Raw genomic sequence first — 26,920 nt, forward strand, 5'->3', positions numbered from 1 at the left:
TCAGTATACAGATTGAACAACATCGGGGAGAGGCTACAACCCTGTCTTACTCCCTTCCCAACCACTGCTTCCCTTTCATGTCCCTCAACTCTTATAACTGCCATCTGGTTTCTGTACAAATTGTAAATAGCCTTTCGCTCCCTGTATTTTATCCCTGCCACCTTTAGAATTTGAAAGAGAGTATTCCAGTCAACATTGTCAAAAGCTTTCTCTAAGTCTACAAATGCTAGAAACGTAGGTTTGCCTTTCCTTAATCTTTCTTCTAAGATAAGTCGTAGGGTCAGTATTGCCTCACGTGTTCCAGTGTTTCTACGGAATCCAAACTGATCTTCCCCGAGGTTGGCTTCTACTAGTTTTTCCATTCGTCTGTAAAGAATTCGTGTTAGTATTTTGCAGCTGTGACATATTAAGCTGATAGTTCAGTAATTTTCACATCTGTCAACATCTGCTTTCTTTCGGATTGGAATTATTATATTCTTCTTGAAGTCTGAGGGTATTTCGCCTGTTTCATACATCTTGCTCACCAGATGTTAGAGTTTTGTCAGGACTGGCTCTCCCACTGCCGTCAGTAGTTCCAATGGAATATTGTCTACTCCGGGGGCCTTGTTTCGACTCAGGTCTTTCAGTGCTCTGTCAAACTCTTCACGCAGTATCATATTTCCCATTTCATCTTCATCTACATCCTCTTCCATTTCCATAATATTGTCCTCAAGTACATCGCCCTTGTATAGACCCTCTATATACTCCTTCCACCTTTCTGCTTTCCCTTCTTTGCTTAGAACTGGGTTTCCACCTGAGCTCTTGATATTCTTACAAGTCGTTCTCTTATCTCCAAAGGTCTCTTTAATTTTCCTGTAGGCGGTATCTATCTTACCCCTAGTGAGATAGGCCTCTACATCCTTACATTTGTCCTCTAGCCATCCCTGCTTAGCCATTTTGCACTTCCTGTCGATCTCATTTTTGAGACGTTTGTATTCTTTTTTGCCTGTTTCACTTACTGCATTTTTATATTTTCTCCTTTCATCAATTAAATTCAATATTTCTTCTGTTACCCAAGGATTTCTACTAGCCCTCGTCTTTTTACCTACTTGATCCTCTGCTGCCTTCACTACTTCATCCCTCAAAGCTACCCATTCTTCTTCTACTGTATTTATTTCCCCCATTCCTGTCAATTGCTCCCTTATGCTCTCCCTGAATCTCTGTACAACCTCTGGTTCTTTTAGTTTATCCAGGTCCCATCTCCTTAAATTCCCACATTTTTGCAGTTTCTTCAGTTTTAATCTGCAGGTCATAACCAATAGATTGTGGTCAGAGTCCACATCTGCCCCTGGAAATGTCTTACAATTTAAAACCTGGTTCCTAAATCTCTGTCTTACCATTATATAATCTATCTGATACCTTTTAGTATCTCCAGGGTTCTTCCATGTATATAACCTTCTTTCATGATTCTTAAACCAAGTGTTAGTTATGATTATGTTGTGCTCTGTGCAAAATTCAACCAGGCGGCTTCCTCTTTCATTTCTGTCCCCCAATCCATATTCACCTACTATGTTTCCTTCTCTCCCTTTTCCTACACTCGAATTCCAGTCACCCATGACTATTAAATTTTCGTCTCCCTTCACAATCTGAATAATTTCTTTTATTTCATCATACATTTCTTCAATTTCTTCGTCATCTGCAGAGCTAGTTGGCATATAAACTTGTACTACTGTAGTAGGTGTGGGCTTCGTATCTATCTTGGCCACAATAATGCGTTCACTATGCTGTTTGTAGTAGCTTACCCGCATTCCTATTTTCCTATTCATTATTAAACCTACTCCTGCATTACCCCTATTTGATTTTGTGTTTATAACCCTGTAGTCACCTGACCAGAAGTCTTGTTCCTCCTGCCACCGAACTTCACCAATTCCCACTATATCTAACTTCAACCTATCCATTTCCCTTTTTAAATTTTCTAACCTACCTGTCCGATTAAGGGATCTGACATTCCACGCTCCGATCCGTAGAACGCCAGTTTTCTTTCTCCTGATAACGACATCCTCTTGAGTAGTCCCCGCCCGGAGATCCGAATGGGAGACTATTTTACCTCCGGAATATTTTACCCAAGAGGACGCCATCATCATGTAATCATACAGTAAAGCTGCATGCCCTCGGGAAAAATTACGGCTGTAGTTTCCCCTTGCTTTCAGCCGTTCGCAGTACCAGCACAGCAAGGCCGTTTTGGTTATTGTTACAAGGCCACATCAGTCAATCATCCAGACTGTTGCCCTTGCAACTACTGAAAAGGCTGCTGCCCCTCTTCACGAACCACACGTTTGTCTGGCCTCTCAACAGATACCCCTCCGTTGTGGTTGCACCTACGGTACGGCTATCTGTAACGCTGAGGCACGCAAGCCTCCCCACCAACGGCAAGGTCCATGGTTCATGGGGGGTCTTACCAGAAATACACTGTTTTAGTCACAGATACAAGTACCTACCCACAGCCCATATTAGTAACCAATAAAAGGTTTTTAAGATAGGCAAATCACAATAAACCAGATACAGATAGTGATGCAATTAATTAAATGCATAAAATGAAGTTAACATTTTATTTGCCTTCTAAATTAAGCAAGTCGTTATTAGTAACAGAAAAGATCTAACCTGGCACACTAGCTGTGGCATAGTACACCATGCTCAGCTGTTTAGCAGGCCACTTAATATGTGTTTACAAACTAAACCTTCCGTAATTTGTATCTCATGTCCCATGTTGTTAGTTCTTACTTACTAAGATCAGAAATAGTTACTTCATATCTTAAAGTACAATATTTACACAGCAAATACATGGACCCAACAATGAATGTATGGAAGCAGTTTATGCCAAAAACAAGTAAAACCTTAGAACCTTCCCGAAAAGAAAAAGATTCTCTAAAGTAAGTTGTTCCAATACAGCTCCAAGGGGCATGGGTGCAGGGGAGTGCCCTTCAGTTCGCTCGCGGGCAAGTTCAGCTAGCAATGGCTACCTGGTAAGTAGCCTTACTGCATGCACTCTGTGCATGTGCGCACCACTCGGCAACTACTGTCCGTGCGCATGAGGCCAGAGTAGCATGGAGCATACACTACCATCTGGCTGAATAGCTGCTAGCACTAATCACCGCAGACTGGGAGCCCCAGCTGCCTGCTGATGGGCACTTCACTTTGAACAGTCTACGCTAAAGTGTGTAGCAGAAAGAAATGATCAGAGTCTGTCCTAGATATTATTCAGCTGAGTTCATGGGAAACAATGTGGTTTTTTTCTTTTTTTACATAGAAACAATAATAAGCAAAATTCTGCTCTGTGTTTATTAGACAATTAAATTATCTGACCAACAAGAGGAAAATACTAACACAAAGGAAAGCAAAAATAAGAATTAGGTAATACATGCATTGGTCAGCTTGCTGCTGCCCATACAGCTACAAAAACACCACATGGTAAACAATAAAAATAGTTATTGTAAGAATGAATGTGTGTGTGTGTGTGTGTGTGTGTGTGTGTGTGTGTGTGTGTTGGGGGGGGGGGGGGGAGGGGGGTCGGCGGCGAAGAAACAGGGGCAGCAAAATGACAAGCAAAAGCAGATCTCAAAATCATATGCATGGAGTGTAAATAATCAACATTATTTGCCTGTTAATACAGATATTAAATTCAATCAACATCATACCTCTAAAAGTTACAAAACTTTTCAAGCACATAAGTCATCTGTTAGCATTTTATTACAAACAACCAAAAGTGATGAAGTGTAATTTTTGGCATCACTAGAAAATGCAATATAGACATTGGGCACAGAAAATTTATACATGATAACCCCCTTTTATTTTGCTAAATTTCAGTTCACAAGTTACAATCATCATTAATACCAAATCAACAAGCAACAGATATATCTGCTGTGTGCTAAATAACAACAAAATAAAGGATCTTGTATGAACATACAGAACATCAAAATTGAGGAAGATAGTTTCAAGTTATAGAATGTAAAAACAACAATAATATGTTAGACACATCATTTAAAATAGCTATATCTACACACTCTCATCAAATGTTATAGCTTAGAGACTTGTGAGAAATTTTGACACAGCATACAACTACTTTCCAAAGCTCGCATAAATATCAAACTGTAATGAAAAGCAATTGTCATAACTTCTGAAGTATGTATAGTTGCGTCTGGAATTTTCAACAAGCTGATTTATTAGTTTACAATGAGGTCAAAAATTACTAATAAATCTAATGTTGTGAAAATAAAGCTTAATAAATAATTAAATCAAAGAATTAATTGAAGTATACATAAGAGACAGGGGACTATTGATATTTTACATTTTACACACAAAATAAAATATCTGATTCATGACAATATAATCTTCACATTCAATTACAATATTACTATGGAAACAATGATCTCAAACCTTCTCTGTAATATTTGTTCACACACCATTTCAATAACATCCAATCTTCTGAAACGCAAACAGCAGCAAATAATTATGTTCCATTTGATTTTGCAGACAAAAAATTCATGACAGAAATATTCTCATATTGTTGCTAGGATTAATTCTTTTTTACAAATATATTAACAATGTCAAAAGCATGTCTAGCGGCAATCTTCTGGTGCTAAGAAATTTCCATCAGCATTACGTGCTGGTACAGGAATGCGATGTACCAGTTTAATATGACTCACCAGTGTGTCATTACGATTTGTCTTTTTTGGACAAAAGGGACACTGAAACTGAGGTTCCTTGCCACATTCAAGCCTTATATGCCGAAGTAAATTTGTTCGCCATTTGTACAGTTTTCCACAACGCGTGCACGGAAATGGATCAGGTTGGGATGGCAACAGGGAAGTTACAGGTTGGAAATCTTTCTTAAGTGTGAGTGTTGTTGAATAACCTGATAATAATTCTGCTTCTCTCCCATGAGGATGTTGATGAAACTGCTTGGTCGGAGGTGGATATGTTGACCACTGCCAGTCCTTATCATCTGCAACACCACAAAATGAAATGGTGTTATACATTTCACTAACGGAAGGAACTGGGAAACGAGGGACAAATTTATAAATGAATATGTGTCGGCATTCATGATTTCACTAACAGAAGGAACTGGGAAACGAGGGACAAATTTATAAATGAATATGTGTCGGCATTCATGATATGACAATCCAAAACTTTATAAAAATTATCTTACAGTCTTTACCATCATTGCAGAAGAAAAAAATTGGGATCACAATATGTATAGTGTAAAACCCACTTCCTTTTATTGTGTTGTTATTCTGTTATCCATACTGCAGTTGGTATTGGCTCAGCCAACAACAAGGAGGCACTAATTTTGTGATTTATGTAGTCTTATAGACTAGTTTTTTAGTCAACAATACTTCATTCAGACCTTAAAAAGTGGTCATTTTAGGTTTTTATTTAACAATACAACAAAATATCTGCAGTGCACAAAAAGTTACATAAATTTAGTTCTTTTCTTGTATGACATAGGCGATGATACACTAATGAACCTGCAAAAACAAAAACCAATCCAATATTCACTATAACGACAAACACACCACAGAGAAATATATCATTTACCTTCCATTAATCCATTAATGAGAAAAACACTCACAACATCACACCACAGAAAAGAGGCCTACATTTTGCACAACAGTAGGTTTTATGCTCTCTCTCTCTCTCTCTCTCTCTCTCTCTCTCTCTCTCTCTCTTGGCATCTTCCTTATTGTGTATATGCATATATGTGTATAGCATTCCAAGAACCCTCTCAAATCTATGAAATATTTATTCATGAAATAAATTAATAAAAAGGGAAATTTACAATTACTTTTCAGCAACTTTTCTGCTGCATATGACAGAAATTCAAATACAAGTACAATAGCATCACTATATAATAATATTATTGAAAACAGATTAATTCAGCAAGAAAAAGTAATCAATTTGCTACAAGCAAAACATACGTATAAATAAAAGCCCTGTGTCTTAGCTTTACAGCTGCAGTCTCTTCCTAAGCAAGACTGTGAAAGACAAGTCAGCCTATTCATAAGCATAGATAAAAAAACACCATAAACCCATAAAGACTGGAATAGTATGAGCAAAATAGCAGAGATAACATCAGTATGATGACAGCAGGATCATAAAGGAAATAAACAGGAGATCAATGGATAAGAGTGTTATTTAAAACAAACGCTTAAGAAGAAAACTATTCTTAAAAAGTATAACAACAGAAATAGCAATAAGAAGACAAGGTAAAAGAATTATTAGAGAGATAAGGTCCTTTGAGGTCAGCAGCTTGAGCAAACAGTGTCTACATTTTTGCCTTTTCTGAGACATGTTTTGACAATGTTATATCATTAGTGAGTTATTTCTGTAGAAGGTGTGTTATTTACTAAGATTCATACACTTATGGATACCGTATTTATAGCATTTGTACTGACAACTATGTGAAGAGGACAGACTGCTACTGACCACATAGATGTGGTATTGGGCGGCACAGAGGCACACTGAACAAAAACTGCTAGATAATAATAGCTATCAAACTAAGTCATTCATCAGATACAGACAAAACACATACACATACACATACACATTCACACATACATAACTCATACATGAAAGATATTAAGTTTTCATTCTCTTCTGCTATTCGGCGAGTGGTCCCCTTTGGCCACATGAGTGTGAAAACTTGGGAATGACGAACTTCACTTGATCACAAATATGCCAGGATGATTCTATTGGCTACAAAAAAATGAGTACCGTCAAACGGGGTGATTTCGGACACCGGGGCAAATTCAGACAATATGGCTTATTTGCTCTTTGCCACTGCATAGAAACAAAGAGTTACTTATTTTAACGTATGTGTGCCATATATTTTAAGCACAAGATTGCATTTATCGCTTTCCACAACTTTTATTTTGCGTCAGTTGTTTCCCTAGGTGAATAATTGACGAACAGTCTCAGTGTTAAAAATCCATGCATTATCGTAAAGTGGAAACTTTCTATTGTTGTGCCGAACGGGAAGTTATTGTAACCGTAATTATCGGTGCGCTCAGTGGCTAACAGCATTGAGACAATTTCTGTACAAGTTTGTTGAGTTTCTCGTGCACGGTTATAAAATAATGATGGTTTTTGTAAAACTGTGTACTGTGTGGATTGATTTCGGACAATGTCAAGAACGTATAAGAGCAGGAGAGGTGCTACAGTACGGTGTAATTATGACCCGGAACTTTTAGATAAAGCTGTGATATTCAGAGTGGTAAATTATCGTACAGAAAAGCGTGTGATTTGTATGGTATACCTAAACCCACCCTACACAATAAAGTGCAGGAAGCACATCCGAAAAAAATGGGAGGACAGCCAGTGCTAAATAAAGAAGAAGAAATGTTGAAGCAAAGTATCTTGAGGGCTGCATATTGGGGATTTCCCTTCACTAAACTGGATATTAGATATTTACTTAAAGGCTACCTTGATAAATCTGGCCAAAAAGAGAAAAAATTTCGTAATAATTTGCCAGGAGAAGAATGGGTGCATTTATCCCTCAAACGACAGTCAGAGATGTGTTTCTCCAATATCAAGGTAAAGCTGGAAAATCTCCCACCCAGCAACATGATCGACTATGGTGAAATCAACATGTCAGATGATCCAGGCAAGCAGCAGATAATTACAACACAAGGGAGTAAGCATTCTGAAAAAGTGATGGACTCATCAAAATCTAGTATCTCAATAATGATAGCACCTAGTGCTGATGGTAAACTGCTTCCTCCGTACGTCCTTTACAAATCAGACCATTTGTGGGACACGTGGGAAGAAGGTGGACCACAAGGAACCCGTTTCAGTGAACAAAAGTGGATGGTTTGACCTGCCAATATTTGAAGACTTGTTCTTTACAATCACTTTGCCCTATTTGAAGAGGCAAAATGGGCTAACAGTCCTGATTGGAGACAACTTACCCAGTCATGTGTCTTTATGTGTTATTGAAGAGTGTGAGCGGAACAATATTTCATTCATTCTCCTTCCCCCCCAATAGTACGCACCTCCTCCAACCGCTCAATGTAAGCTTCTTCAGGCCAATGAAAGCAGCTTGGCGTGCTGTATTAACTGATTGGAAGAAACACACTCATGGGTCCATTTCCCAGGATGCCTTCACATCTTTTCTGAAGCAGACACTGACTAAGATTTCAGCAAACTCCAAGGAAAACATAAAGGGTGGATTTCACGCCACAGGCCTAATCCCTTTTGATCTAGATCATGTCTTCTGAAAATTGCCTGATAATAAGGAGAGCCAGCAAAGCAATGCAGACACATGGTCTTCCACTTTTGAAGAAATGCTCAAAGAAATTCGTTATCTTCCAAATAAGCTTGGTAGCTCCCGCCGCCGCAAACTAGACATTCAACCTGGAAAATCAATCACTGGCTGAGATTTTCAAGAAAACGAAAACAGTGCTGAAACAAGTGACAGTCCTTCTAGCAGTAGTGAAAGTGAAAACGACACATCATCCAACAAAGTTTTACTGCAGAAAGAAGAGGCTTTTCTTGTTGCAGAGTACAAATATAAACGTGGAAACAAGGCAGTATGTTGGAGTGGCCACAAATGTTGGTGCTAGGGAAGTAAGTGTGAAATTCTTGCGCCCACACAAGAACAGCAAAAACATATTTGTGTTTCCTAATGTCTCCGATGAAGACACAACACAAAAATTGCAAATTTCGAGAATACTTCCCACACTAGTTGTGAAACGAGGAATGTTCATTTTTCGAGAAGATGCACTTTAGACTCGAAGACAATCATTTATATAAAGTGTTTGCAATTTAGAATGATAAGTGAGAAAATTATTTTGACCTTTTAGTTAAATTACTTTGTTTGCTTCTGTCTGTTTCTAATATTTCAGTTAAGAGCTGTAAAAAATTTTATTTAAATTCTTGCAAAATAAAAACTTATCTGTAATATATAAAATTCATTACATCATTCCATATCACTTATTCGTAACAAAGGGTACCTTAAAATGTTTAAAATGTCACCAAAATCAAATAAAAAGCATGTAGAATTTTTTAAAAAAAAAAGGCAGTAATTGTCCAAATTCACCCTCTATATACTGTAACTTCGGACAGAGATTTAAAAATCACGTGTGTCCGCAATCACCCCAATCCATGGGGTGACTTCGGACGCTTATTTACGGTAACTGCCTCAGATAAATATACCTACACATATACTTTCTGGTTCTGGGATATTTTATTCATTGCACATATACCCTACCACTTCCATAACAATCAATTTAATCTAACAATATATACGAAAGTTACAATCAAAATAATGACAAAACCGTCCAAAATCACCCCGTTTGATGGTAGTACATATTGTTTATACAACAAATGCACCTCCCACAATATGGCTGGTAGCTCTACTAATTAAAGGGACCAAACTAGGAGGTCATCAGTCCCTCTGTCCTGGAACAGGCCAGTCACCAAAAAGTCAACAAAACAAAGTCAGCAGGTAAGTAAATCTGCTTAAAGGAAGTCCCTCTAACAAAGAAATCACCTTCAGAGGAGATCTGGTATCCACGTAGAGAACAAATTAGCATATTTCATCAAAATATAAGAGGTATTAGAAAGAAAGTTAGTAAACTGCTGATAGATGTTGACTCTGACATGGGTATTGGTATATCGGAGCACCACTTAAATAATTTGACAAGTCAGAGACTTCCTTTACTAGGATACAGATAAGCTGGCTGTTTTTCAAGAAGGTTCTTGTGGAATCAGGGAGTGGCCATGCACGTAAAAAACAGTATTCCATTTGAGCCTGTAGACATATCACGGCACTGCACTGAACAGATATTTGAACGTCGTGCAGGGGCACTTAAATTTAGTGAAACTAAACTTGTAGTTGTTGTTTACGGGTCTCCTAATGCTGACTTCAGAGCATTTCTGCTCAAGCTAGAGAGGGTTCTTGGTTCACTTTATAGGAAGTACCAAAAGTTAGTTACATGTGGTGACTTCAATATTAATTCTGTACATGACTGTGCAAGAAAAAGGATGTTGGTAGATCTCCTAAAATCATGTTCTGATGCAGACTGTGTTTTTTCCAACCAAGGGGCAGGGGAACAGAAGCATAGCCACAGGCAATATTTTTATTCATTCTTCATTACTAGATGGGCATTCTGTTAGTAAGAGGGTGAATGTGGCCTTTCAGATCATGATGCACAAATTTTAACATTAAAAGGTTTTTGCACTAAAAAAAAGTCACATATAATTACAAACTATATAGGAAAGCTAATCCAATGGCAACAGAGAGTTTTTTAAACCTTGTTAAGGAACAAGATTGGCAAGATGTTTATAGTGGTTATATCATAGGTGACAAATATAAAGCTTTCCTTAACACATTTCTCATGCTCTTTCAGAGTTGCATTCCATTAGAATGTTCTAAACATGGTACTAGCAGTTAAAGGCAGCCTGGGTGGCTCACTAGTGGGACAAGGATATAACATAGAACAAAGCGGGAATTACATCAAAATGTTAGAAGTAATCACAATCAAGCTACAGTAGCCCATTACAAACATTATTGTACAGTGCTTAAAACTGTTATTAGGAAGGCAAAGAGTATGTGGTGCAGTAATAGAACAGCTAATTTACATGATAAAATTAAAACCATTGTGAAGGAAGTGTCTGGTCAGCAGCACTAAGGTCAACGATATAAAGTCAGTTCATAGTAGTAAAAATATTTCTGTTATTGGTAAGTCATATATATGTACAGTATTTAAATAACAGTCATTTTCTGAGCAAATAACAACTTAGTTTCTACAGGGTATCATATAACTCCCTTGGAAAATGCCTTTCCGAGATTGGTGTCTGAAATACTCCTCAGTGATACAGACATGGGCAAGATTGAGTCAATAATTAAATCACTGAAGACAAAAGACTCTCATGGAGTGCCTAGCAGAATATTAAAGTACTGTGCTGCACATGTTAGCCCTGTACTTAGCCATATTTGTAATTTTTTCCTTTAAGAATGGTCAGATTCCTAAATGATTAAAGCGCTCAGTAGTAAAGCCACTTTATAAAATGGGAGAAAGTGACATGTAGACAATTTTAGACCTATTTCTAAGCCATCAGTGTTTGCTAAAGTTATTGAAAAGGCTGTGTATGTAAGGGTAATTGCTCATTTTATATCAAATAATTTGCTATCAAATGTACAGTTTGGTTTAAGAGGTGGTTTAACAACTGAAAATGCTATATTCTCTTTTCTCTGTGAGGTACTGAATGTATTAAACAAAAGGTTTCGCATGCTAGGCATATTTTTTGCTTTAACTGAGGCGTTTGGTTGTGTTGATCACAAAATACTGCTCCAGAAGTTGGACCAGTATGGAATATGGGGAGTAGCTCACAACTGGTTCACCTCTTTAACAACAGACAGCAAAAGGTCATTATTCACAGTGTTGAGAATGGCACTGATGTGGGGTATGAGAGGGGTATGGTCAAATGTAGGGTGCCCCAGGGATCAGTGCTGCGGCCACTCAAGTTCCTTATTTATGTAAATGATGCCTTCAAGTATTAAAGGTAATCCTAAAATACTTCTGTTTGCTGATGACACCAGATTGGTAGTAAAGGGTGTTGTGTGCAACATTGGCTCAGTTTCAAACAGTGCAGTTAATGACAGAAGTTCATGGCTTGTAGAAAATAAAGTAATGCTAAATCACAGTAAGACTCAGTTTTTACAGTTTCTAACACACAGGTCAATAATACCTGACATTTTAAGTTTACAAAAGGGGAATATGATTAGTGAAACTGAACAGTTCAAATTTCTAGGTATTCAGATAGATAGTAAACTGCCGTGGAAAGCCCATGTTCACGATCTTGTTCAAAGTCTTAATGCTGCCATTTTTACTATTCAAACAGTATCTGAAGTAAGTGATCATTCGACACGAAAATTAGTCTACTTATTTTCATTCACTATTGTCTTATGGTATTATATTTTGGGGTAATTCTTTCCATTCTCAAAGGATATTTTTGGCTTAGAAATTGGCGGTTCTGGCAATAAGTGGTGCAAGTTTGCGAACGTCTTGTCGACCCCTGTTCACTAGTCTGGGTATTCTGACATTGGCCTCTCAACATATACATTCTTTACTATCATTTGTTATTAACAATATCAACTTATTCCCAAGAATTAGCAGCTTTCACTCAGTTAATACTAGGCAGAAACCCAGTCTGCATTTGGATCGCAATTCCTTAACTCTTGTGCAGAAAGGTGTGCAGTATACTGCTGCATCCATTGTCAATAAGCAACCACAAGAACTCAAAACTCTTAGCAGTAACCATGCATTTTCAAATCGAAACTGAAGAATTTCCCCCATGGGTCACTCCTATTCTGTTGAGGAGTTCCTTAAAAAATTAAGCTGATTCCTTTGTTATATTGTTGATTGTGTTTTCATAAACTTATGGCTTGACTCTTTTGGGGTTCATAAACATTTTATTTTTATTACTTTTATCTTGTAATTTCATGTACTGACACATTCCATGTCCTCAGAGGTTTACTCCTCAATTTGGTCCTACAGAACTAGACATATAAATAAAAATAAACAAACAAATGCACAGCAAAGAAGAGCCTAGTGTGCGAAACCCAAGGAAAGAAAACCCCAAGGTCTACTGAAGGCCAGCAAAACCAAGAGAGAAGAAGAAAACGGGGGAAAGGAAGAAAGGCAGGCGAGGTGCCCCAACCAGGGAGAAGCTGGAGGCCCCAAAAGACAGAAAAACAATGAGGCACATGCCCGTTGCCACTTACCACAGGCACCCCACCCAACAATACCCAGAAGAGACAAGTGACATGGACACAGGGTGAAATAAGCACAAGAAAACAAAAGAAGAACACCACATCAAGCAGAACACACGAAAAGGGGAAAGACGAGCAAAAGAGCCAGCAGAGTGTGGGCTGGGGTGGAGCACCAAATCAAAACAGCTGCTGCCCATTTGAGGCAGAGGAGGCAACAAGGCATCCTGCCAAATGCTCAATGGGCTCTGCCAAACCCTCAATGGACTGACAAATCAGGAAAATTAAGAGACCACTGTAGAGCAGCTACATTACCACAGCCCAGCAAAATGTGGACCACTGTCAAATAGTCACCACAACAACATTGGGGCAGATTCTCACAACGGAGATGACCATGAGTCAGCCAAGTATGGCCAATGCAAAGCCAGCAAAGGATGATGGAGTCCTTGCAAGAGCCCCACATAGAGGACCTCCACAAATTAGTTGTCACCTTTAACACCCATAGTATGTTTGGCAAAGGCAGAGTATGCCATGCCCTACTTCAAATCCTTAGGGCTTGACAGTTTAATACTGATCGAAGGTCCAGTTCCGGAATACCCATCTCAAGAGGTGGCTTGCCAGCGGCAAATTTTGCCAGCCAGACAGTGACTTCATTCTCTGGGATCCCAATGTGACGCAGAGTCCAGACAAAGACCACCAGGCATCCACAACATTTAAGGGCACAAGGGAATCCTGGACAGTCAGTACCCAGGGATGGCAAAGGTAACATTGGTCAAGAACTTGTAAACTGACCAAAGATTCACAACAGATGAGGAAGGACTATCCAGCTCAGGAATGTATATGCTCAAGAACATGAGAGATGGCTACTCCACAGTGAAAATGCTAGAGCCATCCAGCAAGGTGCGAGAGTTCACTGCATCCTACATGAACATCAGCAAAGTAAGCATGACCAGTAACCATTGAGCCATTATGATCTGTGTAAACTACTTCTGAATCCCGAAATGTGATAAGAATGGAGAAGAATTGTCGGCAGAGTGTCTCAGGATGAGCTGTCTTTCAGACCCTGTAATAGGTCAAGGCAGAGTTGTGGACTGGAGCTGCACCATGGAAGTGTACATGAGTGGGCCCGGAACAGGTGGAAGAGAGGAAAGCTGGAGTTCCCAGATGTGGATGACGATCTTAATCCCAGATCTGGGTCGCCATTGTGGGAGGCGGATCTCTGTATTTGGAAAGAGGAGACAGCAGTTTGGTTGCTCCAGGAAGCAGTGGATGCTTAACACATAAACGATCAACAGTTGTTGGTGCAGAACTTGCAATGTTGGAACCCCTACCTATGCTACAAGACTGATTACAGGGATTGTCTGAAAGGCACCAGTTGCCAGTCATACCCCAAAATGGTGTATAGGGTCCAGCATCTGCAACACAGAAGATGATGCTGAGCCATATGTGGCACTCCAGTGATCTACGTAGACAGGACTGCACCAATGCTTTGTAGAAATGTAGCAGAGTAGAGTGGTCTGCACCCCAGTTGGGGTTAATGAGGCATCAAAAAGCACTGAGTTGTGATCAACGTGTCTGCTTTAGCTGACGAAGATGTGGAAGCCATGTCAATTGGGTATCAAAGACCAGTCCCAAAAAATGATGAGAGTCCACCACACTGAGGGACTGGCCATCAAGGTACAGATCCATATGGGGATGGACTGTATGGTGACAACACAAATGTGTAACGCAGGTCTTGGCAGCTGAAAAATGGAGGCCATGAGTGAGAGCCCAAGATTGCGCTTGGTGTATAGATCCCTGCAGTTGGCATTCAGCAATGCCCATTGCAGACAGACAAAAATTAACGCAAAAATCATCAGCGTACAAAGAGGGGACACCACAGGCCCTGCAGCTGCCACCAGACAATTGACAGCCACTACAGAGAGAGGAACACTCAACACAGAACCCTGCAGAACTCCGTTCTCCTGAAGGTGGGAGGTGCTATGGGAGGCACCAACTTGTGACTGAAAAGTGCAACATGAAAGAAAATTCTGGATTAAAATTGGGAGTGGGCCATGGAGGCCCCACTCATGTAAGGTGGCAAGGATGTGGTGGTGCCATGTGGTATCATAAGCTTTATGCAGATCACGGAAGACTGCAACAAGGTGTTGACACTATGCAAAACTCATTGGGATAGCAGACTCCAGATGGACTAAATTATCTGCAGTACGGTGACCTCAACAAAAACAACCCTGGGTCAAATCCAAAAGATCCAGAGATTCTAGGACCCAATACAGCGTTTAACTCACCATACGTTCAAGTAACTTGCAGAGGACATAGGTTAAACTGACTGAACAATAGTTGTCCACTTGAAGAGACAGTTTAGGCTACCAAATTTCAAAACTGGAATAATGACACTTTCTCATCACTGAGACGGCTACTCCTCTGACTTCAAAGAAATTTAAAAAGAACAAGTATACAACACTGGCTAGCAACTGATAAGTGTTGAAAAATTTGGATTGCACCTGGTCCGGTCCACAAGCCATGTCAAGGCAGAGAGAAACAACACTGGTGAATTTCCACTTACTGGTGGTGGGGAACAAAAGATAAAGGGAATCACTCCAGGCAGTGTTTCAGAAGATGGAATGCAGGTGGATAGTGGACTGATGCTGAGGATTGGGCGAAATCCGGCAAAATGCTGTGATAGCTGGTGAGGATAACACTATTCACGGAAATTCTTGGGAAATCCGGTAGAGAGATGGTGGCCGAAATGCACCTGATCATTGCCCATACCTGTGAAGAGGGAGTATATGGCCCTATGACAGCAACAATTGTTCCCAACAAATCTGTTCCTGGTGTTTAAGAATATGACAGCTCAGGCACAGCTGTTTAAAGACCAAGAGGTGGTCAACAGAAAGACGCCATTTGTAACATTGGAAGCCACAATGGCGGTCATTAATAACTGCAGCAGTTTTTGTGAACCAAAGGGCAGTCTTCCGTCAGGGAGAACCCAAAGAGGAAGGAGTCACTGAAGCAGCTGACAAAAGGATGGCTTTGACCAAATTCCATACGGAATCATCAGTGCTGCTGTGTGGTAGAGTGAATGGGATGGCAGTCGACAAAAAGATATCCCAATCCACATTAGTAAAGACCCACTTGAGAGAGTGTCCAGGCGAGTGATGGTAATGAAAAGGTAAGCCGATTCGAACAGGATCACTGTCGCACAAATCGTCACAAAATGCCTGCTAAATGAATGGGAGGAATCCAGGGCTACAGATGGAAATATCAACAGCTGAGAAAGTGCCATGTGCCACACTAAAGCATGTGGGGGCTCCCGTATTGAGGAGGCAGAGATCAAGCCCTGTCGGCAGGTCTTCAACAATCCTGCCCCAGTCACTGGTTGCAATACTACCCCACAGAGGGCTATGGATGTTAAAATTCCCAAGGAGAAGGAAAGGGGGAGGGAGCTGTTGAAGGAAGACAAGAAGAGCAAGCAATGTAGGAGGCTGGTCTGGAGGGAGCTTAAGATTGCATATTGTTACAGCAGAGTCTAAATGGGGCCTAATGGCCACTGCTTACAGCACAGTATGAAGAGGAACCCAGGAACTAACAATGTCCATCTGGACCAACATACAGACAAAGCCAGAGGCTCGCAAAGGGCTGACCCAGTTCCAGCAGAAGGCTGAGAAAATACAAGTCGGTGAATGAGCATCCCAAAACAAATTCCTGCAATAAAACACAAGCTACATGGTAGAGAGAAAGAAGACACTGCAATTCCAGAAGGTGGTGACAGCAACCATTAGAGTTCCATGGCAGCAGAGTAGTACAAGAGTCCAGATGGATGCCGAATGGGCTAGAATCATCAGTGTGCCAACTCAGTGTAAGGATGCAGTGACATCCAATCCAGGAATACATCCCTGGGATGTCAGAGTGGGAGAGAGCAGGGGAGCCTTACCTGAGATCTGCACTTCTTCCTCTACTTCAGAGCGCAAGAGAAGAGGTGAAGGTGTGGTCAGGAAGAGAGTAAGTCACAGCTAATACCAGGATCCAAAAGAGAACAAACAGCCTTGAGGCCCACAGAGTTGGGTCTCACGTCCGACTCAAAGTAACAGGCTTCTTGTTTTGGAGATGCCAGAGAGGGGGATTCCTAAAGGGAGTCCCAGTCCAAGCAGTTGCCAGAGAAGTTTTCTTCTCCACCCGAGGAGAAGGAGCGGTTCTATGAAGGGAGGTAATGGGAACCGTCTGGGAGGAGGAAATGGAAGGTAGCAGGATGGAAGTAAGGAGGACAGAGGAAACAGAAAGGATGCAACATCAGCAAAGCAAGACGTTAAAGATACCTGGAGACAATCAAATCTCTGTCAAGAGTTTTGAATTCCTGAATCTCCTTATCCTTTCCTTTTTATACATCTGGCAATCCGGATAGTGTGGAGAGTGTGGGCCAGAACAATTCATCCAGTTGGATGGTGGGCGCAAGGACTTCACACATGGAGAGGGTGGCCATAGTCACCGCAAGCAGGATTTGCTGTACATCGTGGTGACATATGACCAAATCACAGACATTGGAAACAGTACATTGGAGGTGGGATACAGGGTTTCACATTACAACGGTAAACCATAAATTTGACTTTTCCCAAAAGCGTAACCCACTCAAAAGCCACGATAAAAGCACCAGTATCAACACGACTGTCCTTAGGACCTCCATGTACTCATCAGATTCAAGTTCCTCATCAGATTTAAGAACGAATATGTGTAGAAAATAATGCCCTTGGTCACATTTAAGGACTGGTGACGAGTAATGGTGGTGGTGGTGCTGGTGGTGGTGGTGGTTAGTGTTTAACGTCCCGTCGACAATGAGGTCATTAGAGACGGAGCACAAGCTCGGGTTAGGGAAGGATTGGGAAGGAAATCGGCCGTGCCCTTTCAAAGGAACCATCCCGGCATTTGCCTGAAACGATTTAGGGAAATCACGGAAAACCTAAATCAGGATGGCTGGAGACGGGATTGAACCGTCGTCCTCTCGAATGCGAGTCCAGGACGAATAATGCTCCCTGAAATGTGTCCTACACACTCACAAGCACAAAGGGGAGGTGACTGGCAAAAGTAGCTTTAATCAGTACTGATCCAGTTGGCTTCTTACTGAGTCAACTTCACCAAACTTCAACATGTTTTACAAAAAAGGAGTAGTTTGGTAGCGATGAAAGTCTCCCCTTGCCTTGAACAAACCAAGTAATGGGGGAACAGTCTTGCCCCAAGTTAGTGGGCCTGGCCCTCTTTTCAGGGTTGGCCAGGGAAGGGGAGGCCAGGGAAGAAAAAGTAGGAGCAGGGAGAGAGCCATTCCTGTCTGAAGAGATGGCTACGAAAGAGCAACCACAATTGAGTTGAGCATGCTTCATGTGTGGAGTGTCTGCCATGGTAGCACCCACTCTGATCAGGGGATCATGCTGTGGGTGCCATACAGTGCTGGCCAGTGCCACCAGGCAAAGCAGGCGTTGCCAGGAGTTATGATACCCCAACAAGAAGAGCAATCTTTCCTAGGCATACAAAAGCTGTGACAGCTCGGGTACCGGAAGTGTGATCCCCGTGCTGTCAGGGGGCTCAGCCAGACGGGCATATAACAGCTCCAGCACACGAACTGGCTACAAGTGCTCATCATCTAGCAGGGGAGGAGAAGGGGACTATGTCAGGGAAAGGAGGGGGGGGGGGGGGGAGAGGGGGGAGAAGGAGAAGAAGGAAGGGAGCCCATGCCAGAGATTATAGGAATGGAGTTCTTCCACAAATGGCTCATAACTCTATGGAAACACAATTTAGAAAGGGGGGTCAAACCCAAAAGGGGACCAGGAAAAAAAAGGAGGTGGGGCTGAGGGGGGCGGGGTAAGTGGAAACACGACACACAAAATTGAAACATAGTTGGGTCCTCATAAAGGGAAACATCGAGGGAGAAAGGTGGAGGGGGAGGGCAGAATGCAGGCAGGGGAGGAGCTAGGATTGGAAGGTGTGGGTATAGGGAAGGGAGAGCAGTCAGGGAGAGAAGAAAGGCTGCAATAGCTGGGGGCCCCATGCACGCATCATATGTACCCACCAAAGAGCTGTGGGGCCCCTGGGGTATCACACTCTCATCTGCAGACATTATTTCAGATTTTTGCTGCAGCAAAGACTCCAATTACCACCACCAGGAAGTGTACAAGAATTTTCTTGGCAAAGAATAGCCATTCACCCCTCACACACATTACACTAATGCAAATTATGTTGAATATGCTGACATGTCAAAATATTTATGTCCACACACTACAGTAAGAGAAAAAGGATTTTCTTGAATTCATAATGGAAAAATTTAAGAAATAAGAATATACTTTATGCATTCTACAAACAGATTCTTGATGAGATTGCTGAGGACAGCAACTGAATGGATGGAAATTGAATGCCTTTGACTGGTATTATCAGCTTTCTAGTCACTACCAACTTAAGTAACAATTAACACTGTGTTTAACGCATCTATGTCTCTGAAGCAGAAGCGACACACAGAGTTAACATCTGCTGAAATGTTATATAGAACTGAGCTTGAAATCGATTTTTTTAGACACAGGCATGCTAAATACGTAGTGTTTCACTAACTAAAATCGGTAGTGTCCAGAAAGCAATTAATGCTCACGAATTCCATTCAATTTCTGTCAATTAAGCTACACCCATCAGCCATATTGCTACATACGAAATACTAGAAAATTTAAAGTAAACTGGTTAGAAAAATCTAAACCTGTACCTTTGTTTTACTCCTCTGCATAATCATCATTCAAATTTAAGCATATCTCTCCACAAGTTGTCAAACTCCATATGCAGAAAATTCTGTCCCCTGACATTGCAGTCAGATCGTAAAACACTCTTAAGGTTCTTCATCGGAGTAAATTTGTTGGCAGTCAAGAACCTTGAATGTGCTTGAAGATGTGGAAATAACTTTGAGCCAAGTGTGGGTTTTCAGGTAGATGTTCACAAAATGTCCGATTTGAACTGATGTAACAATTCTAGTGTTTGCACACAGAATGTGACCAAGTAGTCATGCAAAACATGATATTGCACATCTAGAGACTGTGACTGTGTTAGTTGGCTTAAGTTATTCTTTTCAGTTTTCTTTTGTTTCACAGTAAGCTTCTGAATTGATCATCATTCCATGTTTCATAAAATCCGTAAACAAGTTTCAATTAGTGTCCCAAAAATGGGGCATCCATAACCTTTCAAGCTGATAAGAGTTTGGTGTGTTTTCTTTGGTTTCTTGGCAGTATGTCCATACACTACTGATTTCTGCTTTGTCTCAGTGTCTTGTCATTGGTCAAGTTTATGTATGGTAGGCTCTCTCTCCACACACGATAACACATGAGAAAGTTCAAAAAAGCAGACATCTATTGAGTTTTGTGGTTCTCAAAAAAGAGTTTTGGAGCCCAACAAGCACAGAACTTGTGGTACCATAATTTTTTGGCCACAATACCATGTAAAACACTCCAAGAAATCTGTGGAAAATTGCCCAAAAGTTGAAATATTGCGTAATTTCAATCTTCACAAATTTTTCTGTCAATTTTCTGAATCAGTTCTTTGATGATTACTGATGGATGAGCACTTCTGTCATCATCATGAACATTTGTCCCTCCACTCTTAAATAAGAAATATCAATGCATAATACCTACACTTATTTGGTCTATACAGAGCATAAAGTATGTGATGAATATCAAGAATTTAGAAATTGTTTGCCACTAGAACCCTTATTACAGAACGGCTGTCACATTTGGAGGGATTTTCAGTTGCAACACTAATTTTGAAAGGCTATTTGAAAATGAAGATTTTTTTCTGGGACATTGTTTTGTACTCCATAACACATTGCGCAGTTTTTGGTAGGGATTTATAATAGTGCACCTTTCATATTTTGCACTTTTCCTACTACAACTGCAGATTGTGTGATGGAAAACGAGGGTAAATTTCTTCTAGTTCTACCATCATGATGATTACAGAAGATGTAAGTGGGTGAAAGAAATTTATTCCTTTACTTGCCTAGCTATAGGGTCTCAGAATTTAAAGAGTTAAACCTTTTTTTCAATCATAATGACTTACCGGCAGTATCTCTCATAGAGCATTTCTTTGAAGCTTAAATGTTCACGGAACAATAACATGACATATCACGTTATTCAGCTTTGAATTCACCCATACTCCTCCATTAATTTTACAAGTTTACCAAGCTGATGAACATTATACAAAAATCAAGAGGATAAGGGTATTGTCAGCAACCTCCTCTGTGTGTGAAATACACTCCTTCAGACTCTTCCAATGAATTTCAGTCTAAAGTCTGCCTTCTATGCTAACAAAGGAATCACCATTTTATCACCTTAGACTGATCCAGAAAAAACAATACCGGTTGTGACTGGTTCCGGTGATTGATCAGAGATGATGTAATAAGACAGACAATCCCCCTTCTGAAATTAAGAAAACTGCATATTCTCTCAAAACTAAAAGCTGATCTGGATTCAATGAGCTTTTCAGGAGAGTACTAAAGCTCCCATATAATAAGCACAGACTTTTCTAAAATACGTAATGCATCATGAACTCAGGGCATTTTTTCAGAGAGATTGAAACATTCAATTGTTAAGCCACTTTGTAAGAAAACTGATAGGGGAGATGTCAATAACCACCAACCTGTTTCACTACTGATGTCATTTTCCAAACTTACTGAGAAGACCACATGTATTCCAGAACATTATCACACAAACAACAATAATATCCTAGTATATCATAGTTTGGATTTCAGAATATTTACTCAGTGCCATTTACATATTCACTCGCTAAATTTTACAAGCACTAAGTAACAAAACAGCATCAGCTGGTATTTTCTGTGATCTTTCAAGACATTCAAATGTGTGAATTGCAATCTTCTCCTGGATAAACCAAGGTTTTGTGGAACTGATGGTACAGCAAACCAATGAATAATGTCTTATCTACCTAAAAGAATGCAGAAACTTATACTTAATAATTCAACCAATGTAAGCAAGGGAGATAGTTATTACTGGGGAGAAATCATTTATGGGGCTCCACAAAGCTCAATCTCAAGTCCACTATTGTTTCTCACACCATGTAAATGACTTTCTGTCTAACATAAAACAAGCAGAATTGGTTCTTTTTGAAGATGACATTAGTACTTCAATCAATCCAAATGCGCATGCAGCAATAGAAGAAACGATAAATGATTTTCTTAAAAGTATTACTGAGTAGTTTTCAGCAAATGATCTCACTCTCAATTTCAAAAATATGATAGAACAAATTCAGTTCAGCCCATCCTTATGCACAACACCAATGATGGGTTTAACACATGGTGAGGCAATAATAACTAGTGTGGAAACTTCAAACATTTTAGGTGTACATATTGATGACAATTTAACCCAAAAAAACACACATTTTTAACTCCTAAAACAACTTAGTTCAGCTACATTTACACTTTGAACCATTGCAAATTTTGGGGAGAGAGAAATCAATAAGTTGATATATTTTGGATATTTTCATCAATGGAATATGGAATAATGTTCCAGGGTAGCCCACCATTAAGAAGTGTTCATTCCTCAAAAAAATGCTGTAAGAATAATATGTGGTGTTCACTCACAATCATTGTGTAGGCATCTGTTTAAGGAATTAGGCATTTTGACTATTACTTCACAGTATATATTTATTTCCTCATGAGGTTTGTTGCAAATAATCCCATGCTCTTTAAAAGGAACAACGATGTATATAATTAAACACCAGAAGAAAAAAATGATGTTCATTAACTCCACATTGTTGTCTTTAGCAAAAAAAGGATTGCACAATGCTGCCACCAAAATTTTTGCACAGGTGTGTGTGTGTGTGTGTGTGTGTGTGTGTGTGTGTGTGTGTGGTGGTGATGATAATGATTATTATTATTATTATTATTATTATTATTATTATTGGTTTGTGGGGTGCTCAACTGCACGGTTGTCAGGGCCCGTACAAAGTCTCAATTTTTACACAGACCAATTTTTTTTACACAGTCCAATCCAGCCACTGTAACAAAAGATGATGATGATGATGAAATGATGAGGACAACACACTCGGTGCCCGGGCAGAGAAAACCCCCAATCCGTGTGTGTGTGTGTGTGTGTGTGTGTGTGTGTAACTCTTCAAAGGTGCTTTGTCCTCCCTGTATTCTTCATCCCTATCTTTCCCTATGTTTTCCTGCTCACCTGTCTTACAAGCATGGTGGTGTGTTACTTCTGTGATGCTGTGATGCCCTGCAACATGAGTAGTGGCCACTTAGACTGTATCGCATGCTATCTTATGAACTACCTGTCAGCTGGATTATATTTGAACCTTATCTAAGCAACAAATTACTACAGTGCATCTCCATTTTGCCCCACCTCTCCTTACACATTACTTCCATCACAACTATACATCTGGTTTTTATTTTTTTTTCCCATGTGCAATGATGGCTTACATGTGATTAAATTTCCTCAAGTGACAGAACTATTTGACAGCCCTAAGCACATCATCTTCCACCCTCTACACTGATTATCCACAGTTCCCTTTACAAGTGTCTAATGCTTTCATTCATCTGCTTCCTTTGTGTATTTCGCGTTTTCCTAGCGATATCCCATTCCAAATTGACTACTGCTCTATCTATCCATGTTAGCTCATTATCCATACTCTTAGCTAAAAACCAGTCCCAAATCCTGTTCCTTAAATGTTTTCTAACCATACGTTTCCTTCTTTGGAACCCATCTCTCCTTTGACAGTGTCTTTTCACTGCTCGATTCCACCGGTCCCTATTCCTCACAATCCTGGTACTATAGAAACAAATCATGGTGCAGGCATCCCACTACCATTCCCACCTCCTCCTCAAGTTACTGCTACTGTGGCAAAGTGGTGTTACCATGCAGTCCCAACTATCTATAACACACATATCCCAAACTGAAAACCTTGCCCTCCAACACATGGAAAAGCTTTCTAGACACCAACTGCATAAATTATCAAACTTGTTGACATCCTGTACTCCTGCCCCAGAGCACCACATCTGCAGCTCATGGTCTAGTTTCTAGCAGTGCTGCCCGGGTTCAATTCCCAGGAGTTGGGGATTTTCTCTGCCCGAGGACTGGGTGTTTGTGTTATCGTCACCGTCGTCATCATCATCATCGTCATTATCATCATCATCATCATCATCATTGTCATCATCATCATCATCATCATTCGTGACAGTGGCTGGATTGGACTGTGTAAAAATTGGTACTTTGTATGGGTGCTGATGACCGTGCAGCTGAGCACTTCACAAACCAGACATCATCGTCATCCGGAGCACCGCTATCCATCAACAGCTATCTTAGCATAACCCCCCCCCCCCTCCATTTTCCATCAACCCCTTGAACCCCTTGTAGCATCCAGACCATGCCTTGCAATCTTCCTCAATTTGCCACATCCTCCCAAACTTCCTCCTAATTTTCCACTAAACTTAGAACCTAAACAAACCCAAAACACTGTTCTCCACCTATCCACCAAAAACTTCAATCCCACAGAAGTGTCAGGTTCAGATCTACCCAAAAGCATCATCTTCAATCCCACACTTAATTTCAAACATACTGCTGGATTCATCAGAGATTAATCTCCCCCCCCCCCTCCCCCCCGGTCCCTACAGTTGGGTTGTTTTGGGGGAAGAGACAAAACTGCGAGGTCGTTGGTCTCATCGGATTAGGTAGGGAAGGATGGGGAAGCAAGTCGGCCGTGCCTTTTCAAAGGAACCATCCCGTCATTTGCATGGAGTGATTTAGGGAAATCAGAGAAAAACTAAATCAGGATGGCCGGATGCGAGATTGAAACGTCGTCCTCCCGAATGCGAGTCCAGTGTGCTAACTACTGTGCCACCTCGCTCGGTGGTCCCTACAGTGCAAATACTTCCTTAGTACCAATCCCTCCAAACAATGCCAACCTAACCCTCACACTGAATCTTGCCTCTCAGATCATTCCACTATCCAACTATGGCTCTCTACCTCTCCCACCTAACCTGCCCCTGGTCACCTTCTAGGAATTTATTTCTTGCCTCCAACCTGGCCTCAGCACCCTTTCCCAGATCCCTTTCCTAGAATACAAACCTCTCAACAGAAGAAAGAACAGTATTTCATAATCCCAAGATAGACACTCATTTAATCGTCCTTTGTGCAGACAAGAATTGCAGCACTGGGGTGATGGCTCACAGCGACTAACTAACAGAAGGCTTCAAACAATTACCTACTCCACTTAAAATTCCTACTCAAATCCTTAAGCCCATTCCAGAATCTTTCCCGTGAATCCAACTCCCACCTCACACCAATGAACCCCCACACACCCATCTTCTACATGATTCCCAAAATCCACAAACCCATGAAGGCTGGAAGTTCCATTGTACCTGGTTACTGTTTTCCTACTGAAAGAATCTCTGCTCTTGTTGACCAATACCTCCAACCAATTTCCCATATCCTAGCCTCTCGTATATATGAGAGAGGATCAAATGTAAATGGGATTTTTGTTCCCGAACATCAACAGCTGGTAGGACTGGCCCCGCATGTCTGCTATGCTTAGGTGGGACTGTTAGAAATGAGGAAAGCGTGCTGTTAGATATTTCCTGCTGTCTCGTCAGTAACGCTCATGATGTCTGAGCAACAGGTGCACCCCTGCATTGCACAACACATATTTATCAAATTTCTTGCTTGTGAAGGAGTTACAGCAACGGAAATTTGCCAAAGATTGACTGCACAGTTCAGTGATGAAACATTATCAATGATGCATGTGTTTGCCTGGCATAAAAAGTTCAAAGGAGGACAAAACATGTGGAAAATCAGCAACACGATTGCCATACTCGGATTAGCATTACAGACAAAAACATTTGTGAGGTTAAAGACATTACTGATGACGATCGACGGGCGAGAGTATCAGAAATTGCACAAAAAGTCAGAATCAGTATGGGAGCTGTCAAGCAATCATCACAAACAACCTACCATTCTGTAAAGTATGTTTCAGATAGGTCCATAAACTTTTCACCGAAAATCTGAAGTTGAGACATTTGGAGGTCTGTCAGAGGCTTACAGCAAGATTTGGGGAAGAAGATGATGCATTTTTGAGTCGGATAGCCACCTGCGATGAAACACATGTTCACCACTACACTCCAGAATCCAAATAAGCCAGTAAGGAGTGGCGGAGGAAAGGAGGCAGCACCAGTGAAAGCCAAGACTCGACTGTCAGCTGGCAAGGTTCTTTCAATCATTTTTTTCAATCAGTGAGGCATTTTGGTGATCAATTTTATGCATGAGCGATGCACAAGCAATGCTGCTTACTACTGCGCACTGTTGAAAAAGGCAAGAGTTGCATATCGCCACAAAAGACAAGACCAATCGATTCAACAGGTCATCCTCCTCCACGACAATGCGTGACCCCACACTGCAGCTCTAGCTGTCTCCAAGCTACACTGGACTACACTCGATCATCCTCCTTACAGCCCAGACTTATCACCCTGCAATTTCCATTTATTCGGACCGCTTAAAGAAGCTCTAGAAGGGCAACAATTTGAAGATGAAGAGAGCGTGGAAGACTTTGTGTGCAACTGGCTAGTGGCACGACAAAGTTCTTTTTATGATGAGGGCATCAAAAAGCTGCCCATATGCTGGGACAAATGCATTTCCAAGCAGGAGACTATGTGGAAAAATAAATTATAATTGCGTTGAGTTTTTCAATAAATGAATTTAAATAAAAAATAAAATTCTGTTTATATTTGATCTGCTCTTGTACAAACCACTTCCCTTGCTGACTCTTGACCATCCCCATCCCATTACCACCTGAATCCCTATTCATCCATTTGGGCCACCTCCCCATACGCAAACATGCTTCATGCCCATGGCCTTGCTGTTATCAAACACTACCTCTCCCAACAGCCTCCCACTACCTCAGTCCTTATTGACCTTCTCAATTACATCCTTATGCACAAGAAGATATGTAAACAGAAATGTGGCACAGTTATGGGCACCTGCATGGCACCCTCCTATTCCAATCTGTTAACTAATCATACACGGGAACCTTCCCAGCCTATTGAAACCTGAAAGCCCTTCTCTGGTTCAGGTTCACTGATGATACTTTTATGATCTGGATCCAGAGCTTTCTTCATTCTTCAACAATCTCCACACATTCTTTCCC

At 40.7% G+C, this 26,920-nt stretch overlaps 1 protein-coding gene across 7 annotated transcripts in view; it reads right to left on the reverse strand.

The window, feature by feature from the left end:
* Positions 1-26,920, reverse strand: part of LOC124788276 (longitudinals lacking protein-like) — a 552,769-nt gene that overhangs the window by 14,812 nt on the left and 511,037 nt on the right. For 3 of the 7 annotated variants that reach the window (XM_047255503.1, XM_047255495.1, XM_047255490.1), the window contains exon 5: positions 4,892-4,981. The exons of the other annotated variants lie outside the window; for them this stretch is intronic. In XM_047255503.1, coding sequence (XP_047111459.1) covers positions 4,892-4,981 — 90 coding nt within the window. The remainder of the gene's footprint in view (positions 1-4,891; positions 4,982-26,920) is intronic. 7 annotated transcript variants of the gene reach the window in all.

Source organism: Schistocerca piceifrons, chromosome 3, assembly GCF_021461385.2.
Source record: "Schistocerca piceifrons isolate TAMUIC-IGC-003096 chromosome 3, iqSchPice1.1, whole genome shotgun sequence".
NCBI lineage: Eukaryota > Metazoa > Arthropoda > Insecta > Orthoptera > Acrididae > Schistocerca > Schistocerca piceifrons.